Consider the following 21,358-nt stretch of genomic DNA (forward strand, 5'->3'; position numbering starts at 1 on the left):
GAGAATCATGAGGTTCATGATTGAAATCAGACCACATCCAGAGGGGGTCCCCTGAAGGAAATGGGCTGTGAGGAATGCCTCTGCAGTGTTTATGGGGGAGTCAAGGGCTAACATAGATGCTCTGTTAGCCAGACCCAAACCCACAAAAACATCCTAGGACACAGTCTGAATCCTACCTGGGAAAAGAATCTATCATCAGTTCAAGAAGAACTCTCCACCTTAGACTTTTAAAAATCACTCCTTTCCCAGATAAATCCAATAAAACACTGTTGGACACAAAAGCCTGGGCATGGCTCTACTTTGCTGTGGAGTCAAGGGATGAGACCTTCGGTGAACAAATCAGTACCCAGAAAAAGCAGCCTGGAGAAGCACGTCAGCCAAGCACGTGGCAGGGAACAGATGTCACCCTGACATCAGGATAACAGGGAAGGATTGCCAAGAGGACTACTGACAAAGGTGTGGGCACGGAGCAGGGAAACTGGAGGGGAAAGTTTTGTGCCATGGGTAATAACCGAGGAGCGGTTAGTGCACCTGTGCCTGCAGGGACAAGGACACGAGGGACTACCAGAATGTGGAAAGGACAAATCTTATAGAAAGACTTTAGAGGAGGGGTGACCTGCAGTTGAGGGACACAGCCATCCTGATGTGACACCGCATGGAAAGAGCCAAGGAAGTAAATAGGCTGACCTCACTCTCCTCTCTCCCTCTCATTCCCTGACAGGGCTTCTCATGGGCCAAACCAACCAGGAGCCAGAGGGCAAGGAGCCCATTGAAGTGGCCCATACAGGACAGCCTGTGGGGGCAGGGCAGGGGGGAGGGGTGGACAGAAGATTCTGACACCAGTAGCCCTCAAGCACGTGTTCACGTGCGGAGGTCAAACACTCTTTCCACACCTCATAGAGGGAATGCCAGAGGTGCAACACGTGCCGCCCAGGATGAATTATGCCAAGTGTAAGCATTCGAGAGCAGCAAGTGGGCACAATTTGTTCTCCATCAAAGAATTACCACCGCTCAGGTATGGATATCATATGTCTCAGTATGAACACACAAGTTTATACATTAATGTATTTACAGAAAATGATATATCTATATCTTCGTTCTCCATATGAACTGCTATTATTATTCACTTATTCAACAAATACTGAGTTCTTAACACGTACAAGGTGTGAACAGGGTAATGTCCAACTGAAAATGACAAATCCATGGGGCGCCTGGGTGGCTCAGTCGGTTAAGCGTCCGACTTCGGCTCAGGTCATGATCTCACGGTCCGTGAGTTCGAGCCCCGAGTCGGGCTCTGTGCTGACAGCTCAGAGCCTGGAGCCTGTTTCAGATTCTGTGTCTCCCTCTCTCTGCCCCTCCCCCATTCATGCTCTGTCTCTCTCTGTCTCAAAAATAAATAAACGTTAAAAAAAAATTTAAAAAAAAATAAAAAAATAAAAAATAAAAATGACAAATCCATACAGGTGTTAATTTCATTATTTTTGTTTAAAAAATTATTTAATTTTTTTTAATTTTTAATTTTTTTTTTAATTTTTGAGACATAAAGTGAGCAGGGGAGGGCCAGAGAGAGAGAGGGGGCAGAAAATCCTAAGCAGGCTCCGCACTGTCAGCATAGAGCCCTACATGGGGCTCAAACTCACAACTGGTGAGATCATAACATGAGTCGAAGTCAGATGCTCAAGTAAGTCACCCAGGCCCTCCTTTCATTATCTTCAAATTAGCCTACTTAATTAGCTTTAAATTTATTTGCTAATACTTCCTTCAAATGATCAGATAAAATTTTAGTTTTTATAGCTAAGACTGAAAAAAGAAATATTCACAAGAATAAAAACAAAAGCAAACTAGATTTAAAAAAATAGGCAAAAGACTAAAATAAGCATTTTCCAGAGAAAATATGCAAATGGCCAATAAGCACATGAAAAGCTGCTCAATAAGACTAATCATTAGGGAAATGTAAATCAAAACCAGAGTGAAACACCATTTCACACCCATTAGGATGACTGTCATAAAAAAGAGAGAAAATTACAAGTGTTGGTAAGAATGTGCAGAAATTGGAACCCTTGTACACCGTTGGGAGGAATGTAAAATGCTGCAGCTACTGTGGAAAACAGTACAGTGGTTTCTCTAAAAATTAAAGCAGGAGTGTTTAGGTGGCTCAGTCAATTAAGTGCCTGACTCTTGGTTTTGGCTCAGGTCATGATCTCGTAGTTTGCGGGCTTGGGATTTCTCTCTTTCTCCCTCTCTGTCCCTCCCTGGCTTGCTCTATCAAAAAATAAATAAACATTAAAAATTTAAGAAAGTTAAAATTAAAAGCAGAATTACCATATGAACTGGAAATGCCACCTGTGGGAATATATCCAAAGTAACTGGCAGCAGGGACTCAAAGGCCTATCTGTATACTCATAGCCACAAAAACTATTTTCCATAATCAAAAGGTAGAAGGAGCCCAAGTGTCTATCAACAGAAAGATGGATAAGAAAAATGTGGTATCTACATACAATGGAACATCATTCAGCCTTAAAAAAGAAGGAAATTCTGGAGCATGCTACAACATGGATGAACTTTGAAGGCATTATGCTAACTGAAGTAAGCCCCTCACAAGAAGACAATTGCTGTATGATTCCATTTATAAGAGGCATCTGGCATATACATATTCGTAAAGATGGAAAAGAGAAAGGGACTGAGGACAGGGCATATAGGGGAGTTCCTGTGTAATGGGTTCAGGGCTGCAGTTTGGGAAGATGAGAAAAGTTATGGAGAATGATGGTGGTGGTGGTTGCCCGACAATACAAATGTATGTAATGCCACTAAGCTGTACACTTAAAAATGGTTAAAATGGTAAGTACTCACGGATTCCAGCCCAAATCTTGTGGGTTCACATATAGGATACCAGCTCTGGAAACAGTAGCTGGGGTTGCAGTCCTTAAGTGATGAATCTCGAAGAGCAGCCTCATGGAGGGAGTAAGGGCTATGCGCTCATTGCTGGCCAAGGTCAGCACCTGGACAGAACAGCACAGCATAAAAGAGGCCCTCGGTTGTTGAGGGGCAAAAACAATGAGGCTAACTCGCTACCACAACACAAGGTACTTCTCCCATGCCCCCATCCCCAAGAGAAGTGCCAAAAGTACTCCTCTGAGTTAGAAGTGCAGTCTGAGTGAAGATCTCACTTAATCCCAGAGGAGAGCTCGCTGATCCTTGAGGAACAAACTCACCAACATGGACCCATTCAGGCCAACCTTTAAATAACTGTGGTAACGACTAAAGAGATGACATGTCTAAAGAGAAGACATTTGTTCTAAGGGTGGATCTACATGAAAAGGCCTGAACACCACAAAAAATAAACTTTCTTTAGAATCTGTAATGCCACAATTATCAAACGCCCTATGGAAACTCATGCAAGTATAAAGATCTCAGACCTATATTTTATGATGAACAATGTCTTAATACAGAAAACAGTAATCACTGCTAATTTAAGGAGATGAGTCATTCTGTTCTGTAGCAATGATGATTACCTTTTTCTTTCTCCTGATCCTAACCATAGACCTTGTGTTGCTTTAAGTGGGGTCTCATGGACCTGGACCATCAATGTTTCTGCTGGGAACACTGGGTCAGCCAGGGCAAAATGATTAGAAACCCATTATACTCATTCTGTAGCCAGAGAACTACTTAATTTCAATAGCTACATTTCATCAATTCACACAGGGCACAGACTCATCCTTTTATTATCCAAGTATTCCATACTTAATCAAAGATAAAGGAGGGGAAAGTGGGTGATGGGCACTGAGGAGGGCATCTGTTGGGATGAGCACTGAGTGTTGTATGGAAACCAATTTGACAATAAATTTCATATTTAAAAAAAACAAAGATAAGATCTAATAATTTATGCCTGACTCTTAGAAAATGGCAAGGTATGTATGAATTAAGTTCTTAGATATATACCTAACTCTCTTTAACGGTGGTTAAATCTGGGATGCCTGGGTGGCTCAGCTGGTTCAACATTCGACTTTGGCTTGAGTCAGGGTCTCCCAGTTTGGGACTTCGAGCCCTGCACGGGACTGTCTGCTGGTAGCTTAGAGCTCACTTCAGATCCTCCAAACCCCTGTCTCTCTACCCATCTCCTACTTGTACTCTCAAGCACTCTCAAAAATAAATACACATTTTTTAAAAATTAAAAAAAAATAGAGGTGGTTAAATCCATACAGCAAGAAAAATGCACCCCCGTCAATACTTTAACAGTGAAATTAAGAGAATTACCAGCAAAGTGCCACTTTCACGGGCACAAAATAAATTTCATTCCTAAAGAATATCAGGCTTAATGATTAAAAACTAGTATTTAAATCAACAAGTGAACAAAATTCTTACTGCACTCCAGATGTGATGTTCAAGTTAGCATGGAGATATTACTCACCTTGTTATCATCCATGACAGTGTTTAGTGACTCAATCCACATGGGATCAATATCTCCATCCAGGACTATCCATTTTGGTCCATCACGTTTAAGATTCGCTTGTTCTCGCAGAATAGATGAGAAGAGACCTATAAATTACAAGCAAGTGATCCTAATACATAATGGAGTTGAGGGCTGTTTATTTCTAAACTAAGTTACTATTATTTCTACAGGAAATTCTTTTAATAAGCAAATAAATTTGCTGTGAATTTGCTGCCTCCTTCTGATAAGTGTAATAAATACCTTTAGAGCTACACCAGGAAAGCATACCAATGGGCAAGTTTCCCTTCCATGAGGATACACCTTAACTTCTCTGAGCTTCTCCCATGTGTCAAATAAAGATGACAGGAGCTTCCTTGAAGAACAGGTGTGGGGATTTATAGAGAGTAACACACACACAACTCAAAACTTACACCAAATGAAGACATTATCTTTGTCCGTGTACATGTGTTCAGTATCCATTTTAGGCCAGACACTAGTTTATTTCACCTTTCTCCGTTTTTCTGTAACACTATTCATGAGACAGAATTTTGAAGCTAATTCAAAGGTGCTATACATTCTTTGAGAAATTTGGTTGTTGGCATATTACTTCACAAGATGAGAAGATGAAAGCGTTTTATTTTTAAAAAAATTTATTTAATGTTTATTTATTTTTGAGACAGAGAGAGACAGAGCATGAACGGGAAAGGGTCAGAGAGAGAGAGGGAGACACAGAGTCTGAAGCAGGTTCCAGGCTCTGAGCTGTCAGCACAGAGCCCGACGCGGGGCTTAAACCCACAGACTGTGAGATCATGACCTAAGCCAAAGTCAGAAGCTCAACCGACTGAGCCACCCAGGCACCCCAAGATGAAAGCATTTTAAATCCATAGTCCTCTTTGCTATCACGACTTATGTAGGCATTGTGCGTGTTACATGATGTATTTGATAGTTACTGCTTTTTCAAAACTCAAATATTTAATATGATAAGAACAATGGTTTCTATGCACATACGTGGATGGTTTTTTTTTGCTCTGTGAAATATTTTGTGCAAAAATAAATGACAGTATGTAGAACTACCACCACCACTCATTAAAACACAACAAAAAAACCCCAGCAACCTTTTCTAATGATCCCTGATTTGAATGACGTCCACAGGTTTTCAGCATAAACTAGTATTATTCCCTTCCTGCCACAGTCCTTGAAAAAAAAAAAAAAAGATAGAAAGGTTAGGAGTAAACTGTGACTGTCCCACAGATTTAGGAGAGTGTATACATGGTAAGAAAATGGAGAATGGCAAGGTGTGCTGCTATAGACAGGATTCTCAATGAAGTCTTTTCTGATGTGACATTTGACCAGACACTTCAATAACTTAAGGCATGCAAACTATCTGTAGTGTTGCAAATGATGGAAAGAGCAAGTGCAGAGGCCCAACGATGGGAAGATGCTTGGCATGTTCAAGGAAGAGCAAGGAGGCCAGAGTGTATAGATTATAACAGGTGGGAGAGCACAGAGCAGGAAATGAAATCAGAGATGGGGAAGGGGGATCTAATCACACAAGACCTTGTAAACCTTGGATAAGGGTTGGATTCTAAGGGAGATGGAACCTATTGAAAATTACAAGCAGGGAACTAATATTTTAAAGAGCGCCCTCTGTCTGCTGGATGGAAAATGAACTGCAGGGAGATGAGAGTTGGAGACTACTGAACCAATACAGGCAAGAGACAGTACAGGCTAATATGATAGAGGCAAAGGAGGAGAGCACTGGAACACAAACTGTATTTTAAAGGTAAAGCCGACACAATTTACTCTAAGGGTGAATATAGAGTATGAAAGGGAGAAAGGACTCAAAGTATTCATTTAGTATGAATGCCAAGATTAGTGCATTTATATTGAACTGGGAAGTAACAACAGATTTTAACAAAAGGATCTGCCTGTTTGCAAAAACTTTTAGGACAACAAACATGTCCCATTAATTTTTGTCCCTGGAGCCTAAAATAGTGCCTGCCTGAAACTCAGGGTCTTGGATTAGATCCTTTATAAAAGTCTCGTGAAGTGTTCATGTTGACTTCTTCCCTGGTTTACAGGGAGCCCTGACATAATTGACATGGGATAAAATACACAGTTCTGTGCACAAACTCGCTGAATGCAAATCGACCACTTATTCAAATCTAGTTTTAATTTACTGGTTATAAATGCTCTTATGAGCTGCTACATTTTCAATAATGCCAACACATACACAATAAATCTACAACTGTGACTGAAATTGGCTAGAGCTGAGAAATGATTTTCTGGATGAGAAAAAAAAAAAGAAAAGAAAAGAAAAGAAAAAATAAGAAAGAAATTTTTAGCACTTGTAAAGCGGAAATACTACTTGCCATCTTTCCATTCTCGAGTAGCGTGATGTATGAAACCAAAGAGTTCATCTGTTGTCACAGCTTTGGGGTTTAAGTCATTCCAAGTAGGTTTTTGTTTCATGTTAACATATGTTCGGTTCAGTGTTCTCAAAATCTGAAGGGAGAAGGAAAAAAAGCTCAGAAAATTAATACTCCTGTAAGGCAAATGGAAGGCAAATGGAAAGCAAATGGTTTCTAAAGGATTTTCTTATTCATTTTACATTCCTACATATTCTGCATGTAGTAAGTACGGGGAAAAATTTACGTGTGCACATTTACATGTACAAATTTAATCCTACAATCTCTTAGGACCTCTTCACCTGATTCTTTGAACCATGCGTACTAGAGGAAGTCGCTGTATCATTTGAGGTTTTTAACCATGTGTGCAAATAAGTAAATAAGTGTTCCTGTTCCTGTTATTAAAATCCACTCTGCTCTTATGTAGGATGCATCAGAATCGCTTACAGGATGTTAAGACACAGATGGCTGGACCCAACCCAGAGCTTCTAATATTCAGTAGGGCTAGGATGACTAAGAATTTGCATTTCTAATAATGTCCGAGGTGGGACCTGTGATGCTAGTCCGGGCGTGCTTGGACACCTAGTGACCCAGAGCAACAGTTCTCAGCGTCTCAGGAGACGCTCCAGACTTGACAAAGAGGGCATGCGACACAACAGAAGCCACGGACGCTGCTCAGTGTCCTATAATGAACACAAAGGACAGCCTCCGTGACAAAGAGCTATTGGACCCAAAGTGTCAACAGTGAATGAAGCTGAGAAACTCTGATCTAGATAATGGAGAAAAAGAAGCTTTGAGGATAAGAATTCACAGGACAGATGCTTTCTCTATGTCAGTTTAATTAATTGACATATTCACCCAAATATGTGCCCCACCTACCCTCTTTGCTTTCTCTGAGAAGCTGTGGCTTTTATTTCAGATATTCTTCGTCCCGATCTACTCACAGGGGGTTGAAGGACTAATAAACAACTGCCAAATAGTTGGGAAGGGCAAGAGTTGCTAAGTAACGTGGCCTGAGCTTCCGTGTGCTGGTTCTATCAGCTTAAGTAAAGGTTGAATAGAACAGAACCAGTGAAGATGAGATGAAAGAAATTGAATGCCTTAGGAATATTAAGCTTATATTTTTAGAAACCATTAATCTACTGGAAATTATAGAATTTAATTTTATCCTTCCCTGAACCATGGCCCTCATCTGAAACTTACTCTAACAAAATAATTACAGGCCTACCAGTTATCTACTTTAATATTTCAATTATTACATTTTTCACAAGAAAAATCACAAAACTGTGCCTCCCTTTGCAATTGTTCCAGTTTGGGTTCCGATCTACATACTGGCAAGTTCTACACACACCCATGGTCTAAAACCTCATATGCCCACTCCACGATTATTTTTAGTCTTTGGCTACTAAATACGTTCATACCCAAGCACCCTGAATTAAAATGCACGCAATTCTGCATATAGTGTCTGCCAACCAAGAAAATAAGTACGTTGCCAGGATTGTCAGTGGGACCAAACAAAATCAAGCAGTGAAGTAAAAATGAGGATAATAATACCCAGAGTATATCATCACTGTGCACAGTAAATCACATATAATGTACCTAGCATAGCACATAACAGGGACCCCCACAATGTGGGTTTGGCTGCCTCTCTGTCTTTTTGTTTTCTTTTGCCCCTATCGAAGGCTATATTTCTGAGAAAGTACTGAAGGAAAATATTTGGGTTTTTCTTAGTAATATGGGAATGAGAATCTAAAGCATCTTGGGAAAGATAAAAAAGTAGGTTTCATAAATATGGAAAGCCCCGTCTTCTCTCAGCTTTTCTATCTGGACAGAAGGTTCTATTTGTTACCTCCTCCCTGCCCCTAATATGAAAAAAAAAATAGTGCAAATTGATGAAAAGGCAGTATTAGAGTCTCACATTCTACCTCAAAATTATGGAGGAATTCAATGAAGGGAACCCTTAGAGAATTAAAAATATGTCCAACCAAAATCTGTTCTTTGTGTGGCTAAAAACCAGCAGGCAGTTCGCCATACCTCACTCTTTCCTGTGCCTGCATTTCCAACCACGAACACAGAGTGCCGCACGGTCAACAGTTCCTCAAGCTGGGCGACCTGCAGACCAAACAGGCAGTCATTGGTTCCTTTCATGAGTTGGTGATTTAAAAACAAAACAAAACACAAGAGACAAACAAACAAAAATCCTTACCCATTTTTGCTCAATTCTTTCCTTACAACCCAAGAAAGCTCCCACTTACAAAATTATGGTCCAGGAAAGTTAACATAGATGACAACCACAGCTTCTCCTGGATCTCCCCAAGAACAACATGAGAATAAGAGTGAAGAAAAACCAGGACTCAGTGAGTCACTGATGCAGGCAGAAGTGAAGTACAGTGTACTTTGGACGTGGTAGGAATTACTTACAAAATCAAGGAGTCTTCATGAAGTGTTGAACAAAAACCATACATGGCTAATCACCTACAAGTGAGTAATGGCTTATATCCTTTAAAATATCTAAAATAGATACTTTATGTGTATTTTAATGTCCGTGTATTTACTACACCCAAAGTGAGTGTACATGTGCACAAGCCTTTGATAAGTCAGATATCATATATGTTGACACTTTTCTCCCCATTAAAGGCACATACTAATGATTTACTTCCCATGTTCTCTAAGATGGAAAGAAAAGAGGAACGTTAATTTTTGATGCATGTCTCCAAGAGCAACCAAGAAATTTTATCAACTAATGAGAAGTAGGCTTACATTTAAAACCATGACTTAATAAAGGACCAAGCACCATGGTGCTTACCCAAGCATGTAGGTGGCTCAGTCAGTTAAGCGTCTGTCTCTTGGTTTCGGCTCAGATCATGATCTTACACTTCGTGAGTTCAAGCCCTCCATGGGGCTCTGTGCTGGCAGCACAGAGCCTTCTTGGGATTCTCTTTCCCTCTCTGTCCGCCCCTCCCCGATTCATGCTCTCTCACTCTCTCAAAATAAATAAGGTAAAAAAATAAATAAAAAACAAAACCAGGACCCAATCATATGTTCCTTCTCACAGAATGTAACTACAAAATAATTATTTATAATTACTGGAGTAAAGCAGGTCCTATTAGAATGCTTTAAAGAATATATTATGATTATGTAAAAGTCAGTGTAATACGTGAGTTAATGTTTTGGCTAACGATACTTAAATACAGTAAATCTCACTGCAAATGTCATGGGCTGCTGTGAAAAGCACATGCGCCATTTACTTTAAGGATGAAGGTCTCCTCAGGCTGCAGGTGAAGCTCCAGGGTAGACTGCCTGACAATCTGTTCAAAGTGCGGTGCTCTCTGCCGAGGTACGTCCAGGGCTGGAAACAGGTCACCAACCAGGCCCAAAAACACGGGGATGTCGTCTGTCACTATTTTAGGCATATTGAAGTCCCTTAATGCTCTCATGAGTACCTAGGAAGAAAACACTGTATTTAAATGGCCAATACAAGGTGTACCAGACATCTTCAAAACTAAAAATGCTGTTTTTTTATTACTTAAAAAAAAATTTTTTTTAATGTTTATTTTTGAGAGAGAGAGAGAGAGAGAGACAGTGCGAGTGGGAAAGGGGCAAAGAGAGAGGAGACACAGAATATGAAGCAGGCTCCAGGCTCCACGCTGTCAGCAAAGAGCCCAATGTGGGGCTTGAACCCACCAACTGTGAGATCATGACCTGAGCCAAAGTCGAATGCTTAACCGACTGAGCCACCCAGGCACCCCTAAAAATGCTGTTTTTAAGCCTTGCATCTAAAGCAAGGCTTTAGGCATGGGATATGGATACCGGTCTCTGTTAGGTTGGCATTCTGTGTACGGGGAGGCTAAATGCCTAGAAGTGCACAGAGCAGCACACGAGAAGTCTCTGCTGGTATCACAAATTTCAGACTCAGGTCGACGAGGAGGCCCTGTTCCTGCAACAATCTGCTCTGATCTTGACAAAGGGTCTGAGGCCCTTCCCTCCTTAATCCTCAAACTCCAGGATATAAATTAACTAGGACCATCAGATCATTTTGTTCAAGAGAATCTCTAAGAACTTCGGAATAATAAATGTAACCATTTTTAGTTTGGGTATTTGTTGTGTATTGGCTGAAAACCGAAGAAGGCTTTAGATTTTAAAAGCAGTAACTTGAACATCGGGATGACTTTTACAGAAAGACGTAAGCGATCCAACAACAACAAAAGAAAACTGCAAGAAAATCTCGGTCCAATCATGAATTATGACTGAGAGGAAAAGAAAGTATTACAGAAGTAGAAAATCACGTAAGCATCCTTTAATGTGAAAAGAAATTCATAGATTTGTTTTCTTCAACTTCTCAAGCCATACGAAATATACACATAGTGACATATATCCACTGTTCTCACTATTTAGTAAAGAAAAAACCCTTAAAAAATTTAGAGAAAAAAGAAGAAGAGAGAAAGTCCCCAGCAGGGATAGAACATTCACCCAGCAGCTGTGAATAACCACCTGAGCATTGCATTTCACTGGTGTCAGGTGATCGTTCTTCCTGTTCTATGCTCATTTTACAACCCGTGAAGTGAACATACTAGGTTCCATTAGATTATGTTTTCACTGACATTTCAGGATTATTATCCCAACTCAATTAATCAGATTTTCTGAATGTTCCTCAGAGGAAATCAACCAGTGATTACTGATTTGATTATGACTGCCAAAATATTTTTTGTAGCTGTTATTTCAAAAGCACTTATAAAATCACATTTTCTTTCCTGTATTCATATACTTATACTCAAGAATACTTATCTTTCATGATATAAGCAATGCCAGTCCTCAAAATATTCTATGTGAAAAAGAGAGATCATACTTTTTAAAAGTTGCTCTGTACTGGGGCACCTGGGTGGCTCATTTGGTTAAACGTTCAACTCTTGGGGTCGGCTCAGAGCATGATCTCATGGTTTTGGGAGTTCAAGGCCCAGGCTGGGCTCTGCACTGGCAGTGCAGAGGCTGCTTGGGATCCTCACTCCTCTCTCTCTGTCCTTCCCCAACTTGTGGTGCCTCTGTCTCTCTCAAAATAAATAAACTTAAAAAAAGAAATAAAAGTTGCGCTAGGCATGGCCCACCATCCAGATACATACTTTCATTTCTGTGAAGTTGTTTAGCTACCCACTCCACAAAACCATGTTATTAGCACTGTGGTACCTGATCTTCGGGTCTATTTTTATCTCCTCGTTTCAGGGAGCCAGCTACAACCAAGACAGATTTAATAGCGCGAAGTCCCCAATCATAATGATCCTAAAAATCAAAACATAGGTTATATTTTCTCAAAGATTTTAAAAGGGAATAAGCTTCTCATTCCAGAAGTAAAAGCCAAAAGCTGTAAGAGAAGAGTTCAGATAAATACATGCTTTAATGATGTAAAGTACTATTTTCCTGTTCTCTTCCAATTTGTAAAAACCACATCCCTTCAGTATCCTCCTCCCTCTTTCTCCTGATTCTCTGCCTCCGTCAGCAGATCTCTTCTTCCCATAGCACTGAGTTGCAGCGTCCCCAAGGATCCATCCATCTTCCCTGCTCTCGTCTCAGTAAACCTGCTAACACTGAGTTGAACTACTTGCAAATTCTCACCTCTAAACATGGCATATTTCTCCAGTGTGACTTCAACAGATAACCCTGTGAGTCCACCCCTCCCAGACCCAGATCTCTACTTGCCCTAATAACTCTACCTCTTAATCACTCAGACGCTCCAGCCCTAACTCTGGCATTTAGTGCAGTACAAACTTTATTATTACAATTCAGGGATATAACAGTATGTCCGCTTTGAGAGTTTCACATAATCCCAACAGAAGATTCCTTTCACAGGCTCTGGGCTCCTGGAGAACAGAGCACAGATCTATTCCCTGTTGTCTTGTAGGTCCCAACATGGTGCACTGAACAGGTAGGTACTCAGTAAAGGGACAACGAATTAAAAGATTGCTCTCTTTTGCCTTTCATCTACCACCCACAGAGCGACAACTTTTCTCTCAAATTATCTCTCAATGGCACCTGTGGGAAAGTCAGTACCCTCTCCGAGCATCATCCATAAAAATGCACATAAAAGGATCTAACCACTTTACAAGGCTGTTGAAAGAATAAAATGCTTTGCGAGCAGTGAAACAATATATCCGTGTATAAATATGTCCTTCAATCCAGCAGTGAATAGTAAAATCAATTTAGCAGGTCTTGACCATCATTCCTGCTGGTAATAGAACAGAGGAAAACAGAATGAAAAACACCATAATGCGTTGCAAATAAGAAGGGCAAGAAGTGTTGGGTGAAAATTGTTGTTTCAGCTGTGCATAGGACACACAGGTGTGGGTCCTGAGTCTCAACAGAAGGAGTATTTTTTTTACTGTGGGTCATGGTAAAAACTCATTTGAGAGCCACGATGCAGAAAAAGATGACGGCTTGAGGAGAGAAGGCAAAGGGCAAGAACTGGAGTGTGGAGGTCAGAGAGACTGAGGAGGGGGCTAAGTCAGTGCAGTAAGAACATTAAAGGAGAGGGGGTAGAAGAAATTCTGGACACGGGTTTAAGACGAGTTGGTGACCCTGTTGGTGTAAATCCAACAACTGCTGAAATAATCCTCACTGTTTTCATTATGCTAGTCCATCAGTCAAAACCATCCACAGGTTCTTCTTAAATCCCTACAGTTTAGAAAAGTATCAGCGTCTATACTTCTAACTCAGCCCTTCTGTCCTGGCCTCACTGCCTTCCCTCATCTCCCCCATGACATTCCTCTAGTTGGAGAATGCTCTCCTCGTCTGTTCTACCTTTCCTCCCAACACCTCCCTCATACCTTATGGTTTTCAAGGAAGAAACTATGATCATCTCCTCCTGCATGTTCTTCTAATTTTTATCTAACCGAAACTCAATCCCGGAAGTTCTCTGAACTCCAAACTCTGAGTGTGCTGGTTTCATGTGTTCTTGCTTGTCCTCTTAATCAACAAACATGTTACTTGGATACAGTAAGTGCTCACTCAGTGTTTAAATATTACTACTGGGAAGGGATGCAGTTGCAACTCTGTACTGCCCGGGTTCAGTGACATTGTTTGCTTCTGACTTCTGCCCGTGATAAAATTAAAATGAACTCCTCGAAAAAATAAGAAGGATACCACAAACAAGGAGAAAAATAAAAAATACTCACAGTATTATCACCCAGAGACAAAAATTAAAAATCACTATGTACTTCCCAGTTACTTTATATAATACATACAGTCTAAGTGTAAAATAAATGCAAGTTGTAGATCGTATCTAGTTTGGCATGCTGCTTTTTTTGCATAGAACACTGTCATAAACATTTTTCCATGTTGTTAAATTTGTTAGGATTTCCCCCCAGAATGTAAATTTACATATTAAAAGGACAACATCAATTTCGCTCTCAGAGTCCAAATTCCACCTTAACGACAGGTAATTTCAAATAAGTACATCTGTCAGTACAGGTAACTATGTGGCTCTAACTGTGGCATTTTAATACTTTCATGCCAGAAAAGCTGCAAAATAATGTCACCAGGAATTAATGAAAGGTCATCGAAAAAGTGAGGTCAAAGGTGACCACAAAGCTGAATTTAAAAATAATGAGGCTGATACATACATAATTTGTGTAGCTCCTCAGCAACTTCAGTGAAACAGCAAGAAGCTAGCTACTGGACAGGAATAAAAGGTACAGCACAGGGAATATGGTCAATGGTACTGTAACAGCCTTGTATGGTGACAGACGGGAGCCACACTTGTGGTGAGCATAGCATAATGTACAGAGGTATCCAATCAGTGTGCCATACACCTGAAACTAACATCAATGAGCATCAGCTATACTCCAAAAAAAAAAAAAAAAAAAAAAAAAAACCCAAAAACACAACAAAACCAAAAACAGGTCTGACCCACTTCAGAGACTAGGGAATCACACACCAAATGTAAAAACAAATAACAAACCCACCTTCAAATAAGGGATTACCACCAAATGAGAAAAATTTTCATTTAACATTTCTTGAAGGGTTCTTTGGAAAATCAGCTTTACCTCTTCTGATTCTTATAAACACTCTTGCCGTCTCTCACTAGAAAATAATATTCTCACCAACAAAGCAGGCAGCATAAAATTCCATGAACAATTATAACATTGGTGAGAGTTAAAGACGATCACAGAGCCCACTGACAATTGTACATAGAACTTAAAATGTCTCATGTTTAAAATCAGAAAAAGAATATTACAAATACTAAAATAAAGATTTGCAAAATTTTATGGAAAATACAAAATTACTCTAAAAGGTCTAACTGTAATGTGAGTGATAAAGTACCCAGCATCTATCTGTCAAAAGCAGTTTTTTTTTAAATTTTTTTTAACGTTTATTTATTTTTGAGACAGAGAGAGACAGAGCATGAACGGGGGAGGGTCAGAGAGAGGGAGACACAGAATCTGAAACAGGCTCCAGGCTCTGAGCTGTCAGCACAGAGCCCGACACGGGGCTCGAACTCACGGACTGCGAGATCATGACCTGAGCTGAAGTCGGCCGCTTTTACCAACTGAGCCACCCAGGTGCCCCTGTCAAAAGCAGTTTTAATGGGATGTACAAACCTAGGAAAGAGAACAAAAAACCCCTCACCTGCTTGGAGAGGAGCCCCCTGCAGAGTGTGTACAATGTCACGAACTTGCGGGCTAGTGAACGCGCGTCTGCAAAGCCTTCAGCAACTAACATGATTTCACAGATTAGCTCAATGTCAGGCGCCACCATGGCACAGGGTCTAAAAAGGAAATACGAAATTTAGTTTTAAAACATTCTAAGGTAATATGTACAGATGGCTGAAATCAAATGATTAATTTGTACCAACATTCTCTCCATTCTGAAGCAGTTCACAATTACCTCTGTCCATCACAGCTAACAAGACCCTCTGCTTCAACTAAAAAATGTCCATCAGTTACTAGATACATAGAAAAAGACGGAATGTCTGGAAATGACAAAAGGATGGGAGTAAGAGCTTAAGGAACATCTGTGGTATATTCTCCTATAAGTCATCACTGTAGAAAACTGAGTGATACTTGGGGCTAGAGGCCACCTTTACCTGTGGCCTGCGCTGAGCTAGTAAATGCTTAATGACTGGCTCTCCAAAAATAGCATTTGCGGGTTTCCACAGAATAAACACCTGCACCATGGCTAACTTCAATCTATCAACATACCACTAAATGTGGGCCTGGGAAGAGATGTGCAGTAGCACACCACCAAGCAGACAAAGCAGATATAAAGGATCGAAGCGCATCAGTATGACTGAAATAGTGATGCGTTCTGAGTATTTATCACTTTTGTTTTAAATATAATCAAATGTTTATATAATTAAGTTTTCCATTAGTGGCTGTGCTTGTAGAATTCATGAAAATTTAACCATCAGTGCTTTCAAGCTGGTACAGGCTCTTTCTAGCAGGCCACTGCCTCAGGCCAGCTTGGTTACACTTTTAAGATAAAAATTTACCAAAACGTAACGTTTAACTCCCCTTCTTGGAGGGGGAGTTCCACAAAGTCCTCCCCAAAGACCACTGCCCTGGACAGCAACATCTGAAAACATTCTATTCAACTGAAGGGCAAAAAAGGAACCAAATAAGTAAATAAGTCTGCTATTTTAGAATTCTTAAAGTACACAGTCCAAAGTGTTCCTCCACCTGCTTTTATAAATATAATTACAGTCTAGAGTGTGCATATCTAGGTTTTCACCCTAAACATTCCTAAGTTTCTTTGGATCTATGCCGTGACTACTTCTCCTATTTAAATTACACCCACACTTTCCCCACACTTTGTACTCTTATCATAGGATAGAAATACTTAAGATGAACAGTAAATAGGAGACAGGACAGAAAAGGCACTGAGTTGACTTGCGTGGTACATACGTTAATACTGACAACTTTTTTTACTGAGCACTTTCTTCACGCCATACAGAGTATGAAAAGCTTTTCATGCACTCTCTCCCTTAATTGTCACAAGTCTACGAAGTGGCTCCTCTGCTCATCAGTATTTTGCGGAGTGCAGACTAAGGTTCTGAGAAGGGCAAGCACATATGCTCAGCCCCGAGGCAGGTCAGTGGTGGCATCAGGACGCTCTCAGGGCTCAGGCATAGTAGCCTGAGTCTCCTCCACTCATGAATGCTACTTGCGTCATCCAAACTGGCCTTCAAACTTTGCTGACATGAGTACTAGCACCGCAACATAAATGAGGCTCTACTTTGTTAGACCCAATTTACGAACACGGCACAAAACAATTTCAAATTTTGAGACCCAAATGAAAACATGCAGGAGATGAACTGGGATACAAATGTAAAAATACTGGAAAGATGTACCATTTTCAAATCCAAGTATTCTACAATCATTACGTTTCTAAGGATAGATGGTGTCTAAAATTATTTTTTTTTAAAAATAGACATCATACAGCCGCTATGCTAGGCAAGCTGTTTTATGAAGAAAGAAAAACATTTAATAAAGCATGCTGGACTAATTGACTATTTGGGAAAAGAATTCTGTTTAAATACTCATGTTACCAACATGAACAACAACAAAAGAAGTTCTCGACAAATAAAGTACATTTAAAAAGTCATACTATAAAAATTAGAAGAAAATACAAATGAAACATGATTAAATATCTAGACAGATGGACAAGCAAATTTCAAGCTTAAAAGAAGGGAAAGAAATCACACTAAAAACTATAGAGGTTCTTACCTCATATGTTAAATAGCCTATCATTTTGAAGGCGGACACTGAATAATAATACATACTGTGAACACCAAAGAATTCTTGAAAATGTAACTGATAAACCTCTAGCTCAAAAAAGCAAAAACAGGAGAGAAGACACAAATTACCCATAAAAGACATGGACTGAAGATGTCACTAGAGATAATAAAGGAATTTTATGAACAAATAAATGCCAATACATTCAATAATCTAGCTAATGTAGAAAGACTTCTTAAAAGATGGAAATTACCAAAAACTAATAAAAGAAATAAAAAATCTGAATAGCTCCATATCAAAGAAGTTGAGTCTATCACACACACAAAAAAGAACAAAACTCCCAAAAAACTCCCACAAAGAAAAACCCAGGCCCAGATGGCTTCACTGATTAATTCTATCCTGTATTTAAGGGGTAAATAAAAAAAAAAAAATGAACAAAAACCCCCCAAAAAACTCCCACAAAGAAAAACCCAGGCCCAGATGGCTTCACTGATTAATTCTATCCTGTATTTAAGGGGTAAATAAAAAAATAAAATAAAATGAGGGGTAAATAATACCAATTCCACACAAACTCTCAACAAAATAGGAAAGGGAGCATTTGCCAACCAGTTTCATGAGGACAGCATACCCTAATGTCAAAACAAGATAAAGATACTACAAGAAAGGACACTATAGACCAATATCCCTCATGGTGTGGATTTAAAAATCCTTAACAAAACAGGGGCGCCTGGGTGGCTCAATTGGTTAAGTTTCCGACTTCAATTCAGGTCATGATCTCACAGTCTGCGAGTTCAAGCCTCAGGTTGGGCGCTGTGCTGATAGCTCAGAGCCTGGAGCCTGCTTCAGATTATGTGTCTCCACCTCTCGCTACCTCTCCCTCACTCACACACTGTCTCTGTCACTCAAAAATGAATGTTAGAAAAAAAAATTTAAAAAGAAAATCCTTAACAAAATAGTAGCATGTTGAGTCCAGCAAAATAAATATAAAAAATAGACTTCCTTTTTCCTCTTCCGGGGACGGCGTCTGTAGGCATTCAGAATGGTCCAGCGTTTGACATACCGTCGTAGGCTGTCCTACAATACAGCCTCTAACAAAACTAGGCTGTCCCGAACCCCGGGTAATAGAATCGTTTACCTTTATACCAAGAAGGTTGGGAAAGCACCAAAATCTGCGTGTGGCGTGTGCCCAGGCCAACTTCGAGGAGTTCGTGCTGTGAGACCTAAAGTTCTTATGAGGCTGTCCAAAACGAAAAAACACGTCAGCAGGGCCTACGGTGGTTCCATGTGTGCTAAGTGTGTTCGTGACAGGATCAAACGTGCATTCCTTATTGAGGAGCAGAAAATCGTTGTGAAAGTGTTGAAGGCACAAGCACAGAGTCAGAAAGCTAAATAAAGAAATGAAGCTTTTTTGAGTAATAAAGCAATCAAAGGCGTTTTCTGTTATTGCTGTTGTAATTTGTTAGTATACAGGTTTGGTTTCTATGTGGTGTTTGGGATTCCGTGATTTTTAGTTGAATGCTTTTACTGAAAGACCATAATGGAGGCCAGTGATGGGTAGAATTTTTTGATAGCACCTCTAGAACACTTGGGGAGATTTGAGAAGAGTGGCTGTTATATCTGGATGTTTCTTTTAATTCCGCTGCATCATTTCCATCCAGTCTCCTTCAGCACCAAAACTCAGGATGGAAATTAAACAGTGTTTATTGACAAAAAAAAAATAAATAAAATAAATAAATAAATATATATATATATATATATATATATATATATATATATATATATAAAATAGTATCTCCTGACTAAGTAGAGTTTATCCCAGAAATGCAGCATTAGAGAATTGTTTAGCAATGGAAAACATCAATCAATATAATCTAGCACCTTAACAGAAAAAGGACAATACCACAAAACTTCTGGAAGAAAACCTGTGAAAAATTTTGCAACTTGGGACTAGTAAAACTTTCTTAACTAGCATATTTAAAAAAAAAATTGATAAACTGTATTCCATCTCATTCAAAATGGACACCATTTAGGGGTGCCTGGGTGGCTCAGTCGGTTAAGCATCCGACTTCGGCTCAGGTCACGATCTCACGGTCCCCAGTTCAGATTCCGTGTCCCCTTCTCTCTCTGCCCCTCTCCTGCTCACGTTCTGTTTCTCTCTTTCTCTCTCAAAAATAAATAAAAATTAAAAAAAATTTAATGGACATTTAAAATGGACACCATTAAGAAAATTAAAAGGCAAGCCACAAATTAAGAGTGAAGTATTTGCAATATATGAATTTAACAAAGGAAGCATACACAATACAGCTCTTCAAAAAAGTGAAGGGAATGGCCAGTAAGTTCAAAGATGTTCAAATCATGATCCATCATGCAAATGCAGCAGACTAAACCGACAATGACATACCTCCACGTATCTATTAGATGGACTACAACTTGGTAAGGATGTAGAGCAATCGAAATTCTCATATACTGATGGTGAGACTGTAAAATAGTCCCACCATCTTGGAAACCCAACTGGCAGATTCTAATACAGTCAAACACACATTTGCCATGAGACTTTCCTTCATAGGTATTTACCCAAAAGAAGATATATGTTCACACAAAGATTGTAGAGGACTGTTCATAGCAGCTTTATTCATAAGAGCCCTGAACTGGAAACTCAAATGTCCATCAACTGGTGTATGGATAAACAGGTTGTAATATGTCTCTACAACAGAATACTAATCACCTACAAAAGACCTACTGATCTCCTCAACTTGGAGGAATCCCCAAACCTTATCATTCAAGGAAAGAAGCTAACACAGACGAGTACAAACGAGTACAGAACATGAACTCTAGGAAAGGCAAATTTAACCTAGAGCCACAGAAGACACATCTGTTGTATGGGGGATGAACGTCAAAGAGGCACCGCTTCCAGGGGTTGGAAATATTCCTTATCTTGATTGTGGTAAATGTTTTCACAAGCTGTACCCTTAAATGCATGCAATTTATTACATGAAATTATACCTGAACAAAGGTGATTTAAAATAGGAGAGAAACACAACTGGTTCAGATACAGTAGAGCTTCTCTGACAGACTGTTAATAAGTGTATATATTGGTAAAATATTTTTGGAAGGCAGGTCATCGATAGGTATTTTATTCATTCACCAGGTAATTCTACATGTACAAATCTATTCTGGGTAATAATCTGAAATAGGGTAACTCTTCATGTGAAGAGATATTTATAGTCTGTTTTATGATCATAAAAAACTGCAAAGAAAAACACAAACCCTTCAGGTCAGACAATAGGGAACAGTGAAGAAAATTATGGATAAGCCGTGAAAGAGACTGTTTTGAAGCTACATAAAATAGCATTTCCAAGGAATTTCCAATAATACAATAAACTACTTATGTCAAAATATTAAATAAGAACTAAATAAAAATCATACCTAAAATAATATCTTAACTTCATAAAATCTGAATTATAAAAGAGGCCAAAAAAAGGAAACAATTACCACTTCTGGGTGGTAAAGCTGTAACCTTTTCTTTATCCTTTTCTGTATTTTCCACATATTCTGTAACTAATAAAAAAACTTTGTTTATAATAAAGACATCCTTATAAAAGAGCTAGTATTCAATGTTCGAACGTACCATGCAACTTTTAAGTAATGATTTTAAGTTCTGGCTTCATATTTCAAAAGAGTTAAACTTATCATGATGGAAGTTCTATCAGGAATCCCAAAGCAATAATAAGGGGTTTTCCACAGGAATTCTCAAGTAAAAACAAATCATTTAACAGTGCAAATCAGCAACATTAGGTGGC

At 39.4% G+C, this 21,358-nt stretch overlaps 2 protein-coding genes across 2 annotated transcripts in view; one reads left to right on the forward strand and one right to left on the reverse strand.

Moving 5' to 3' along the window:
• Positions 1-21,358, reverse strand: part of DNAH11 (dynein axonemal heavy chain 11) — a 367,119-nt gene that overhangs the window by 182,399 nt on the left and 163,362 nt on the right. The window contains exons 36-42 of the mRNA XM_058724852.1: positions 15,454-15,592; positions 12,019-12,111; positions 10,086-10,280; positions 8,872-8,949; positions 6,802-6,934; positions 4,409-4,536; positions 2,851-2,999 (exon numbers count right to left, since the gene is read on the reverse strand). Coding sequence (XP_058580835.1) covers positions 2,851-2,999; positions 4,409-4,536; positions 6,802-6,934; positions 8,872-8,949; positions 10,086-10,280; positions 12,019-12,111; positions 15,454-15,592 — 915 coding nt within the window. The remainder of the gene's footprint in view (positions 1-2,850; positions 3,000-4,408; positions 4,537-6,801; positions 6,935-8,871; positions 8,950-10,085; positions 10,281-12,018; positions 12,112-15,453; positions 15,593-21,358) is intronic.
• Positions 18,558-19,001, forward strand: LOC131509301 (large ribosomal subunit protein eL34-like). Its single transcript, XM_058724858.1, has one exon. The coding sequence runs from the start codon at positions 18,598-18,600 to the stop codon at positions 18,949-18,951; it is 354 nt and encodes a 117-aa protein (XP_058580841.1). The 5' UTR covers positions 18,558-18,597; the 3' UTR covers positions 18,952-19,001.

The sequence above is a fragment of the Neofelis nebulosa genome, chromosome 4, assembly GCF_028018385.1.
Source record: "Neofelis nebulosa isolate mNeoNeb1 chromosome 4, mNeoNeb1.pri, whole genome shotgun sequence".
Taxonomy (NCBI): domain Eukaryota; kingdom Metazoa; phylum Chordata; class Mammalia; order Carnivora; family Felidae; genus Neofelis; species Neofelis nebulosa.

Coding starts and splice junctions, on each gene's coding strand:
- LOC131509301 (XM_058724858.1), top strand. CDS start 18,598: ATGGTCCAGCGTTTGACATACCGTCGTAGGCTGTCCTACAATACAGCC.